At 32.8% G+C, this 12438-nt stretch overlaps 2 protein-coding genes across 2 annotated transcripts; both read right to left on the minus strand.

Annotated features, from left to right (window-relative positions):
• Positions 1–955: 955 nt before the first annotated feature.
• On the minus strand, positions 956–4838 carry LOC118040742 (protein FATTY ACID EXPORT 4, chloroplastic). The gene is made up of 4 exons (XM_035047759.2): positions 4531–4838; positions 4377–4441; positions 2391–2478; positions 956–2264 (listed from the first exon to the last, which is right to left on the minus strand). Exons 1-4 carry the CDS (start codon positions 4778–4780, stop codon positions 2152–2154), a joined length of 516 nt encoding a protein of 171 aa, XP_034903650.1. The 5' UTR covers positions 4781–4838; the 3' UTR covers positions 956–2151.
• Positions 4839–6533: 1695 nt separating this feature from the next.
• On the minus strand, positions 6534–8360 carry LOC118040741 (probable receptor-like protein kinase At4g10390). The gene is made up of 2 exons (XM_035047758.2): positions 7532–8360; positions 6534–7425 (listed from the first exon to the last, which is right to left on the minus strand). Exons 1-2 carry the CDS (start codon positions 7902–7904, stop codon positions 6689–6691), a joined length of 1110 nt encoding a protein of 369 aa, XP_034903649.1. The 5' UTR covers positions 7905–8360; the 3' UTR covers positions 6534–6688.
• Between the last annotated feature and the right edge of the window lie 4078 nt (positions 8361–12438).

Here is a 12438-nt window from a genome sequence, read left to right on the forward strand (position 1 = left end):
CATCCACCATTGGATTTTCATAGCCAACTCCACATTGCATCATATACTTTTGGGAAATGATGCATGTGTTGCAAGAAAATGATTTGATTTAGCCATTGATATAGCCCACTTACCCAAAGAAAATAATTGTAGTGATTAATAAAGTGGATGAGAGAGTTTGATTTTTTTTTACTTGAAATTTTTTTATATAGTTTTTTTTTTATGTTTTAATATCAAAAATAATTATTTAAATTTTTTTTTTTTTTTTCAAGTAAAAAATATTTTAAAAACAATCTATTTTCAAATATGTCGAAGGAATTAAGTATTCCAAGCTTAATGAAAGCACCAATTTCTTTTAAGATTGATTAGACGGGCAGTGCCCTTTTTCTCTGCGAGGGTTTTGAGTGGAGTTGATTCCACCAAATATTAATTAGCAAACTCTGAAATGTGCTGAGATTCCTCTGCCACTCACAAACTGGCTCTTTTTAAGTATTCTGCACAGCTTTGTTTAACCTAGCATCATGACAGAATACTTGGCTACCAAGGCCACTAGCACCTTCTTAGATCTCTTGATTAATGTGCTTAGCTAACTTAATCACAACAAACAAGTATATCTTTGTGCAGATTAGGTGTGTCAGTAGGGAAATTCTGCCTCTTAGCCATGCCTCCTTTATTTCTGTGCTTGCTTGGCTATATACCCTTTAATCACAAGATATCCCCGTCAACACGTAACTGGGAGCTTCTTCCATGAGCAGCAGAGGTTTTTTATTGAAAAAGATGCAGAGGAAATGGATGTTTCAATGCAGAACACTTGCAGACAAGATGTAGTGGAGGGCCTTTCTGGGAGAGGCCTTGAATGATGAAAGCTGAGACTCAATAAAGTCATCAGGATCTCTCCCCTCTCGATCTCCTTTCCTTCCTGTTCTCCATTGTGGCTTGCTCTTTCAAGCACAGTCAATACTCGAAAAAAAACAAAACCCAAACTTCCCCTCCTGGACAAAAGGGAAGATTCCTTGAATAATTTTATGAAAAGCACTTTTTGCATAATTTTCTCCATGTATGGAAGCGACATTCTCTACTAACTATTATGTGGTTAAAGCTAATCAGGAGTAAAGTGTACACCTTATATCTTAATTGTTTGGCATAATTCTGTCGGAATAATTCTGTCCATGTCCCACAAACTATCAAATTGGAGATCAGAAATGCTTAGGAGAAAAAGTTGCTGTGGATTGCACTATAATGATAGCATGTGGGATACACCAAAGTGGTTTGACCATCAAGTATACTCCATTTCTTTCAAGCTTTAATGGCATTTTGTGTGGCAGAAACTCTAGCTGTGTTTTTGAGCAGAAGATACACCGCATCATTCTTTCCGCTCTTTCCTGTTCCTTTTCTTTTCGAGTGCCAAAAGGACTTTGCCACCCAATCAACTTTGCATCAATGCCAACCCTAATCATGAACCAAGCAACACCAGCAGTATCTCACTAGAAGCTTCTGACTAGTACTTCAATGGATGGCTGAGTTTCACAGAGACAAGACTAGTGGTAAAGAGACATGGATTGCCATCCTTATTTTGCTAGCGTGGGATGCAGCGTATTTGACTTGGGAATAATAACAAGACATAAAATGTTGGCATTGGTCACTGACAAGATCCCTTTTGGCCAGATCCTGTCAAATCTGCGTTTACATGGTCAAGTATACATACATATCTTGGCATGCACTGGAACAGCTATGTGGAAAAGGAATTACAGGCAAACAAAAAATAATACAAGATGCTAGCTATCATATAGCCCATGGTTTCACCTAAAAGCTGAAGAACTGAATCACTCTTCATATAGATCTTGGTATTTAACTTGGAAAACATGTTCTACTACCCATCCATTACCATTACCAGAAGAATTAAAATCGAGATCAAGAAATGAAGCTGTGAAAAACCCATTACTCATCACAATATACATGCAAATTATCTGTGAAAAAGTGAAGCTGCTAAATTATATTCAGATAAGTTGCTTATTTGAGAAATGAAATGAAGAACCTGAGGAGAAATCAATGATTAAGATCAGATTCTATGTCAACTCAAAATGCAAAATTTTAATTAAAGACACTTCCTATGTACACTAGCTCGTACATTAGAATGACAAAAATGATAGATTGACTAAACACGGTCAATAATCAGAGATTATCCTGCAGTAAATAGGCGGAGATGAACACAGACAGTGCACAAATAGATAAAACTAGCAGAAGACCAGAAGGAATCAATTTTTGGGTAGCTGCCAATCGTATTCCTGGATGGTATAAGAAAAACAAAGAAAAAGGCAATAGAAACAGTCAAATTCTCAAATTATGATGCACATACTACAAATGACCAACATCAAGATACCTAGGACATTCTGAACAAAGAAAAGACTTACCAAATACAGAAGAGAATAGGAAGGCTGACCCAAACCCGAGGGAATCCCCAATAGCTTTTGTCTCCGGAGCTTGCATCAGAAAGTAAGCCTACATGGAAAAGGCTAGCCTAGTTATCAATGTAGTTGCACAAACTTTATAATCTGGTTTTGCTGTTTATGCTTACTCAGAAGTCAAGGATGGCTACCTCCAACTTGCATTTACACAAGTTCATGTGTGATTGTATACGTGCACACATTCCCAACATTTCTGAAAAACAATCTAGTACTGCTAATTCACAATAAGTGGGCAGCATGTTTGAACCATCTTCAGCCATGTCATAATGCATTTTGAACAGTCTAGTACGGTTAATCATAATAGAGTTTAATGGTATTGAAAATGTTGATTTTGTATAGTTCGTTCCAGGTCTAACATTGCAGATTCTTTCTTTTGTTTTTTCTTTTCATTGGATAGACAAATAAATTCATTAACCCAAAAGGAACAGGTTGCTAACACTTGTACAGAATACGCATTAAGCATACAGGTAACAGCGATAATAAGCTAAATACAACTGATGCAAAAAACCTTAATATAGTAAAGTAAAGATTTAAGAAGACAAAGGAAACTAACAGGCAATCCTCACAATCCCTTTAAGCAACAGCATAACCACTCAAAAAGAGCCCAGGTAAGTTTGCTCTACGATATAATTTGATAAGAGTGGCCATTCTAATTTTGCACCAAATCTTCTGCAGAAATCAAACCCATCTCCACAGACCATCTTAAGCAAAGCTGCAACAGCAACAATATACGCGCTCAAAAAGAGACCAGGTATGCTTACGAACTCATTTGAATCTTCAGCAGACCCAAAAGCTCAATTCAATCTAGATATGGCATTTATTGAGAAAAGCTCTTGTGCTTGAAGTACTCCCAGCTCAAGCAGTCAAATGTTCCATTCTTATACTGAGCATTAGAAATCATCCAATGACTGACACTTTCCCTAATAAACTATCCCGTTTCTATCCAAGTTTAAGTAGTATACATAATCATATCAAGAGTGGGCATAGAATCAGGGTTCCATCTCCTTACACTGATCACCTAGACTGCACATCAACTTGAATGCCTTGCTCTGCTAGCCTGTCCTGTTTGGGATGGAAGGCCTTGGATTAGCAAGTTCAAACCAATCTAATACTTTTCCATTCATCTTTAATAGCATCCCCCAAGAGCCATTGCAGTAAAGTTCCTATCTCAAGTTGATTTGAGATTCGACAATTCCACATACTACTCGTTCTGTTTCAACTAAGTTCTCAGATTTGGCAGTGAGTTCCAGCCCATAGTTTCCTAGAACTTGGTACATCTTAAGGTCGCTGTATGATCATGGGGGACAGTAAACCACTTAGCATAGTATGTATTGCATTGAGGGTATGCTCGGTTGGTTCACTATTTGGAATGGTGGTATGCTTTAGAGTGCTCATTGGGGTGGCTTATTATTTATTATCAGTGAAATCAATTTGACGCCATTAGTAAGACAAGTAGATTTTTAAAGAAGCATCCATTCTTCTTCTTTCCTTCACTCCTTCATCCCACATCTTCTTTCACCATGTATAGCACCTAATTAATAATTTGGGTGGCCAGTTTTGGCAGTGTAATCAAATGGAGACCATGAATCGCTTTTACAGGGGGTCTAGGACAACTATTCCACTCATTAAAGATTGAGGGTGTTGTGAGTCCAGAGTTAACAATGTGCTCTGCCCATCATCAGAAACATGAGAGAGATCAAACCCTACCTTTATCTCTGTGCTTTCAAATGAACTAACTATCATAAGGAATCTTAAACACTACAAACACTCTTTTGAAGTTCAGAACATGAACTATCACAAATATGGAAAGCCTAACAATGAGCATCGTTCTAGTAGTCAAGGACTCGAGGCTAGGACTCGTAATGCATCAAAAAGTTCATACCAGATTTTAACTAAATAGAGAGCAATGACAAAAACTTAAGCAACAGTTACCGTTCCCATAAGAGCAGCCCCTGTCAACCCTCCAAAAAGTGACCCCTTGCTTCCTGATTTACCAACTTCATTCACAAAAATGCAATCTTTATAAGCAAAACATAGATTAGGCAACAAAGGCAAAAAAAAGAAAAGGAAAAGATTCAATTTTTACAGGCAAAGAGGCCACCGCCAAGAAGAATGACACCATAGGCAGCAGACGTTACAGGTGCAAGATCTGCCAACTGACATTTGCAGCCAAGACGTCTTCTTTTCGAAATACAAGTAGCACTGGAATTGGATCTTCTCCCATTCCTTAAACAAGAAAAAGAAGAGAACCCCGGCAAAGTTGCTGAGATTATGTCTTTGTTGTAACTACTCAATGTCGGGAACCTCGTGGGAATCAGGAAAAAGGAGCAAGACATTATCACTTTCTAACTCTCACTGTCTTAGCTGTCTTCTCACTATCTACCACTGGCACCTGGTAAATAGTACTTGTGGCTAAAGAACTTTTTTTTTTTTTTTTTTAAGGCCATCCAATTTAATTTTGGGCTAGTCCAGTTCTAAATTTCTAATGCTGATTTTGAGTTCAATTGACTAGTTTTTGTGGATATTGCTTGCCTTTTATAATGAATGCAAAAAATGGGCCATAGACCCTCTACTTTGGGATAGGAAAATATATAGCTCATTCTTAAATATAATTTTTTAGGATAATTAAAATTGAATTCGAAAATTTTTTGGGTTGCAGCAATTGGTGGATGATAGTGAATTATTCAGTTTATAGGAGTTGATAATTCATTTTCTTAAAAAAAAAAAAGAGATTGATAAATAATTTTTACAACATTTTATAATTATATAAAATGCAACGCATGTTATATTGAAAGAGAGTTATTAATGTACTTGGGCAATTTTTAGTTATAACCAGATAAATAACTCATATCATGTAGTGGGACAAGTAAATTTTTTGTCAGTACGAAAAAAAAAAATTCATGTGATATCAACATTTTAAAATGAGTTAAAAAATCTAAGAATTTAATAACTAAAAGAGGTCATACATACATAAATTTTTTACGTTTCTTTTACATAAAAAAATCCTATATATAAATTGAAAAACTTATAAACATATCTAACTAAACAAATCAATAACTATCGTGTAAAAAAAAAAATTCAACAATAAACAAAAAAGAAAATGAAAAAACTAAGACAAATCAAGATATTTAATATTGCAATAAGAATAATTTAACTGGTTGCGTTTAATGAATTTATTAATGAAAATAAATTTGTAATAGAAATTAAAAAGCACATAAAATTTATTGAATACAATAAAAGAAAAACAAAATACTATTCAAGGTTGCATATATTAAAAATCTTATAAAAAAATTAATATTGTTTTTGAAAAATAAATAAATTTAATATATAAAAAATATAAATGAATCATGCCAACATTTTTAAAAATTAAACATATAGGTAAGCAATAACCCCTAAAACTGATCTTTTTAAATATATTGTATAATACAATACAACACAACGATCTTGATTTTATCCTATATTTTACTTACCCTCTTTTTTTTGGAGAGAAAGGAGAGAAAAGTAATGAAGAAAGATTAAACAACAACAAAAAGGAAGAAAGATATATATATATATATATATATATATATATATATATATATATATATATATATATATATATATTTCATAATTGTTTTTTATAATCCAATACAATGATCATTTAATATTTTTGTCTTAACCTTTCTACATTTGTTTTTCTTTTAAAAATTTAGTTAATGACGACTTGATTCTTGCTTAATCAAATTTATTAAATTAAAATTATTTAGGTTGACACATTCAACAAAACATATTCATTGCATTTTAATAGTTTATCGATCATGAAATATCTGAAATGTTCAAATAGTTAGGATTTATTATATAGCTCACTTATATGTTATAATTCTTTTTGCAACCTTATTATTTTAATTATTTGAATCCAAATTTGATAGTTTTTATATGTTGTAAATTGATTCTTATTTAATCACTTTCATTGAATTAACTGAATGCATATTTTCCTATAAAATAAATTATTTTCATTAATAGGTTTTAAAATGATAGTAATAAAATGAAGATCAAAATACCTTTATTTTCTACTCTTCTTGAATCAAGGTCTCCACTTTCATTGCCATCTGAACAAATCCTTAGCCAACAATCCTTCTCAACAAATGACTTGCATGCATGTTACAAATAAATGACATATATTAAAAAAAAAACTTGTACGTGCATTTCATTTACAATTTGACACCATCAACATCATCCCTGTAATTCCTGACAGAATGTTTCTACTAGCATTTATTTGGCAAATCCTTTTGCTGTGTGCAGAGGAGGGAAATGGAAGCTATATTCTCCTTGATGGTATGCAGGATCTGTGCAGCAGAGGGCCTAAGACTTGGAGACTGTCCAAGGCAAAGAGCTGCAAGGGAAATCATAGCCATGGCTTCCTTGACTTCGAAGTCTCCTCCCAATCTTGGATCCACCATTTCTGCCACCTTCGTCGGGCTGCACTCATCACCACTAGCAATCATGCTCTTCAAAATGGGTCCAATCATTGATGTCAGTAGCTGGCCCTCGCCTCTTTCCTCGCAAAATGCCTCCATTCCCGTCACAAGTTCCAAAATGATGACTCCATAGCTGTACACATCGTTCTTCTTTGATGCTATTCCTGTTCTAAGGTAGTGTGGATCAGTATAACCCGGAGAACCCATCATCACTTGCTTCCTATTACTGGAACTCATTACAGTAGAAGAAAATCCCATCTTTGCGAACCCAAAATCACATAGCTTGCAGTTGAGTTGCTCATCGAGTAAAATATTTGAAGGTTTGATGTCGCCATGTACTATTTGGAGAGGACATTTTTCATGTAAATATTCAAGAGCTTGAGCAAGTTGGTAAGCTATTGCTATTCTCTTTCTCCATGAAAGTACTGTCCTACTTGATGACTCCCTAATTTCTCTCCCTGCACCATGGAGTTTGTCTTGCAAGGTTCCATTGGAAACGTACTCAAATACCAAAGCACCTTCGTCTGAGAATTAAACACAATAAAGATAGATTTTTAGCACGAGAACTTAGATTTAACAGCAAACAAGTAATCTCACTAACAGTTTTCTCAAGTAAAACCAGGCACAAACCTTGATTGTCACAGTATCCTAGAAGCTTGACAATGTTGTCATGTTGAAGTTGGAGCAGGATGTCTAGTTCTTGCTTGAAGACTCTGTTAAGAAAGCCACTTGGGCAGTGAATCTTGATTGCCCCATTGCTGGAACCAGGCAAGTGCGCCAAATATACTGTGCTAAACCCTCCTGATCCAACAATCTGAGAGAAATTCATTGACAGCCTCTCTATCTCACTCCAACTGTATTTCCTTGCACCTCCATTAGTACCATCAAAATCTTTTTCCTTTTTCTGATCAAGATCACCAGTACCATCTGAAGCAGCAACAGCAGCATCGATTTTCTTGGTGTCTTTTTTGCGTCCGAATTTGAGTCTGAGAAAGCAGCCCATGATGGTGACACAAGCAAGAGAAGAACACTAGAGAAGCAGCGATCGAGAACTATATGGCAATACTATGGTTATGGTGAAAGAGAGATCAGTGGTGGTGTTCTTAAGGACTCGTTGTCGGTGGATGGATAGTTCTAGGGGGGATGGCAATGGTGGGTATGGTAGCGGGTTGCTTAAGGGAAGCCACAGAGAAGGTGAGTTGAGAGGAGTAACAGAGAAGAGATCATAAGAAAATACGTGAAGGGATGGGCCAGCACCACCAGAACCTGCAGACAACTAGCTAGGCCTCTGGTTGGAACTAGTCTCATGCTACCAGAACTCATAGAAACATCTCCAATGGTCCTTGGATTTGTGTATGGTAAGGAAGGAAACATATGGAGTCAGAATCTGACAGATTCAATCCATTCCTTTTAAAACATATTGGACATTAAATTAAGACACAAGATCATCAACTAATTACATTATTAATTCTTGCTGTTAATTATTGTTTATTTGTCAAGAGAATTTATTTTCTTTCCGTTATTTTAAAGTTGAACGAAGACTTCATCTCCATGTGCTCTTGGTCTAAAGTCTAAACACATACCCTAGCTATAATCAAAGAGAGTTTAAAATACATATAAATGGTGATTTTTTTTTTTTAACTTGGGATATCTGGGCCAATTTATATATATTACAATTAATTTTTAGAATTTATTAAATACTCAACAAGCTTAATAAACAAGTAAAACATCATAAAAATAACAAAGAGAGGATCAAACCGGGTGAAGGAAGGGAACAAATGGTGATTCTTGAAAGAATAATGATAGCATGGGATTTTATCTCATTTTCCTTCTTTTTTTTAATCCGGAAAGGCATGGGAAAGGAAGATGGTGACGTGCTAACAGCAACACGGAATTACCAATAATTAAAGAAGAAAGAAAACAAAAAAGCTTGATTCTTTATATCTAATGATTTGAAATTAAAAAAATAAAATAAAAAATCTGAAAAGTCAATTTTAGGTTGCGGGCTGGCTAGTTCTTCTCACTTTCTTCAAACCCTCGTGCTTTTTATTCATGGCCATGCTTTCATTTCAAGAAGGTAATCAATCACTCCAAATAATTTAATATCATCAACAATTATATATGCCCGTGCTATTGATCTGGCATGGAAGTTGACTCTATGATCTTACTGTTCATCTTAGCAAGTTTCAAATTAATTAAATTTAATAAAAATCAATCTGATTTGAACCAGTCGATATCCTTGGTTAATTTAACAACCTGTTTAGATGGAGTTTAATATTTTTTAATTAATTTTTTAAAATATTAAAATAATATTATTTTAAATCTAAAAACTTGGTTCTTTATCTTAATTAGATGCCTTTTTGTCTTTCGCTTTCCATGGATAAATCTAGTGCCCTGTAGGTGATAAGATTTACGTTATATGAGATTGATAGTTGATTAGTTGTCAATTTTCGAAGTCGCTGTTTTATTGATGATAGGCATCATTTGGGAATGCCGTACACGGTAAAAAAAAAATTTTATCTTTTTTTAAATAATTTTTTTTTATATTTTGGATCATTTTAATATACTGATTTTAAAAATAATTTTTAAAAATAAAAAAAATATCATTTTAATGTATTTCAACACAAAAAAACATTTTAAAAAAGTAACAACAACCATACTTTCAAATAAATTATTAATATGACTACAATTAATTGATGTTTTTAGACTAAAGAGTTATATGTATATATATATATAGTTTTTGTATGTGGTTGCTTTTGTTTTTTATCTAATCATATAAGAAAAAAAAAAATTTTGATTAACACTAGATTTTATATATAATTGTATTTTAAATCTTAATTTTATAAAAATTAAGATAACATGTTTTTTATTTATTAAATTTTTTCATTTATTTATTTTACATATAAAAATTTATTTTTTAACTGTTTTAACTAAATATATATTTTTTTAAAAATCGTAATTATAAGAGCTACTGCAATGAATACACAAGTAATATGAGAAGCTATCATTCATATACCAGTTAGCAGTGTTTTGCAGGCTGTTGATTTCAAACCTGCAATTTAAACATGATTATTCTTCTTAACTTCTGAATTAGAGATGAGAAAAGGTGGTAATTTGGAGGAAGAATCAGTAAAAAATAAATTCTATAACATGGTGAATTAATGGTTGCGATTAAATAATGTTGATGATGATCGGTGATCATGGTTTGCATCCCTTCACAGCAATCCTCTGAAACACAATTTCTTTCCCTAACAGTAAACTATATATCTGCAGATTTAAACTCAGTGATCTTGCAGCATCAGTTCACGAGCAAGGGTGGTGATATATAAAATTGGTGAGAAATGCTAAGTATCACTGTCCTCTAGGAAATCTTATAGATATCACAATGAATTATCCTGTGTATAATGGATTTTTTAACATGAACAAGAAATTTTGTGAATGCATGATTGATATATTTGTTAGAGAATAATATAAATCATATAATGGAATCTCATTTAATAGCTTAAGCTTTTGGGTTGAGATAATTCTTTGATATGGTATCGGAGTTTTAGTGACAAAACGGTTATGAATTTGAATCTCACCATTTCCATTTATTTGATAAAAAATTAAGCACAAGGTAATGTTGACATGTGCAAGTTTCAAGCTCAAATAACTTTCATTTAAGGGGATGTGTTAAAGAATAATATATATTATATTTTAAAACCTCATCTAACAGTTTAAGATTTTGAGTTAAGATGGTTCTTTAACAATATTATTAGCCTGTGTTTTGTTTTAAAATCTCTTCAAAAAATATATATAAATATTAATACCAATTAATTGAACTATAATTAATTTGTTGGGATAATTGTGATCATACCAGAATATTTATAGATGATGAATAAAACCTAATGATTTCACTGAGGAAAAGAAAGAAAAGGGCAAAAGGGCTAGCGAAGTCCCAATAATTTATACTGTTCTTCAGCCTCTTTCATGCTGGTTTGACTTTTATGCAAAGAAGCTTAACAATGGCCATGGAGCAAATCATTATACTATTATAATGCAGATTTTGTCAGGAAAAAAAAAAAAAAAGTTCCAAACATTGCCTTGACACATTCCTGCTAAAAGCATCATGAGCTAGAGTAATTTATTTGTCAAAATTGCAGGCATGTCATGATCTATCTCTTAGCGAATCCTAGGCAACTATTAATTAATGATTTTTATTTTTTTTTTGTTTTTAATCTGAATAAGTTCCAAGGCCACATATATATATTCCCTTCTTATTTTAATTTTGTCTCCATGTCAATAAACAATCTCTCATTAAAATGAGTTCCTAATGCTTGTGAGTGTGACTGGTAATCTCTACCAAATTGCTAGGATTTTATTGTCTTCCCGTGTGCCAAAACAAGACACAATTATTTATTTTATTTATTATTATTATTATTAAAAATCAATTAGAACAGAAAACATTGATTAAGCATGTATATTTATATAGATTCTACAATCCGAAGAAACAAGATAAAGGAACCCTAAACAACCAACTCTAAAACAAATTTGTCTCTCAATGTTTTTTATGTTTTGTTTTCTTTGTGAGTTTGGATCTTTCGAGAGAGGGCCAGGCGGTGGCTATGGTAGAGGCTTCCGAGCAATCATATTTATGCTAATCCCACAGTTCCTGTAAGGATCTTTACCGGTAGTGACCAAGATAGAGTATGCCTCACAAGAGTAAATGTACAAGTTCGACTCGGTGACAAATGGATCAGTCTCATCAGTCATTTTATTAAGAATTTGTTCTTGTTTTTGTGTTTTAAATCCGGTTCAGGTATATAAACTTGGAGAATAGAAAGTTGTTAATTATTTATCTGGATAATTCAAATGATATTTATATTTCTTAAACTTTTTTGTTTTGATAGAATAAAAGGAATGAATAGCCATAATTAATTAATAAGACGAAAATATAATAAGTTACTGGTAAATTTTTTGTATATCTACAAGTATAGAAAAATAATTATTTCTTCCATGAATAAATCATATTAATAATCTTAAGATAGAACCTTATGATCCTAACATTAATTTTTAAGACAAATTGGGTTTGACGTGTAGCCACACCTAGAAAAAATAAATTTAGCAGTTCATCAAACTTATGGTATCTTGGGCTCAACTCACAACTGAATCCGAGTATATTAAATTTAATACCTTGTCAAACTTATAATGTCTTGAGGTTTAGCTCATAACTAAACCCAAGTATATTAGGTTTGATAAAATAATAAATCTATAGTATCTTAGAATCAACTCATGGTGAACTCAAATGTGTTGAATTTAATAATTTATCAGATTTATGGTGACTTGAACTCAACTCATGACAAAATCAAAATATATTAAATATGGTAACTAACCAAATTTATAAAGATTTAGGCTCAACTTATAACCGAACCTAAATATATTAAATCTGAAAGCTTTTATATCCATATTGGATTGGTTTATCGTGCCATCATGGATTTGGATTCTTCCATAACACAAAAATACTGAGTAAAGAATTACTGATTCATCACCTTCAAATT

The sequence above is a fragment of the Populus alba genome, chromosome 11 (genome assembly GCF_005239225.2).
Source record: "Populus alba chromosome 11, ASM523922v2, whole genome shotgun sequence".
Taxonomy (NCBI): domain Eukaryota; kingdom Viridiplantae; phylum Streptophyta; class Magnoliopsida; order Malpighiales; family Salicaceae; genus Populus; species Populus alba.

Coding starts and splice junctions, on each gene's coding strand:
- LOC118040741 (XM_035047758.2), bottom strand. CDS start 7,904: ATGGGCTGCTTTCTCAGACTCAAATTCGGACGCAAAAAAGACACCAAG. Junction 7,426..7,531: donor AGGATACTGTGACAATCAAG/GTTTGTGCCTGG, acceptor TTTAATTCTCAG/ACGAAGGTGCTTTGGTATTT.
- LOC118040742 (XM_035047759.2), bottom strand. CDS start 4,780: ATGTCTTGCTCCTTTTTCCTGATTCCCACGAGGTTCCCGACATTGAGT. Junction 2,479..4,376: donor GGGCTGCTCTTATGGGAACG/GTAACTGTTGCT, acceptor TTTTCCATGTAG/GCTTACTTTCTGATGCAAGC. Junction 2,265..2,390: donor CCTATTCTCTTCTGTATTTG/GTAAGTCTTTTC, acceptor TATACCATCCAG/GAATACGATTGGCAGCTACC.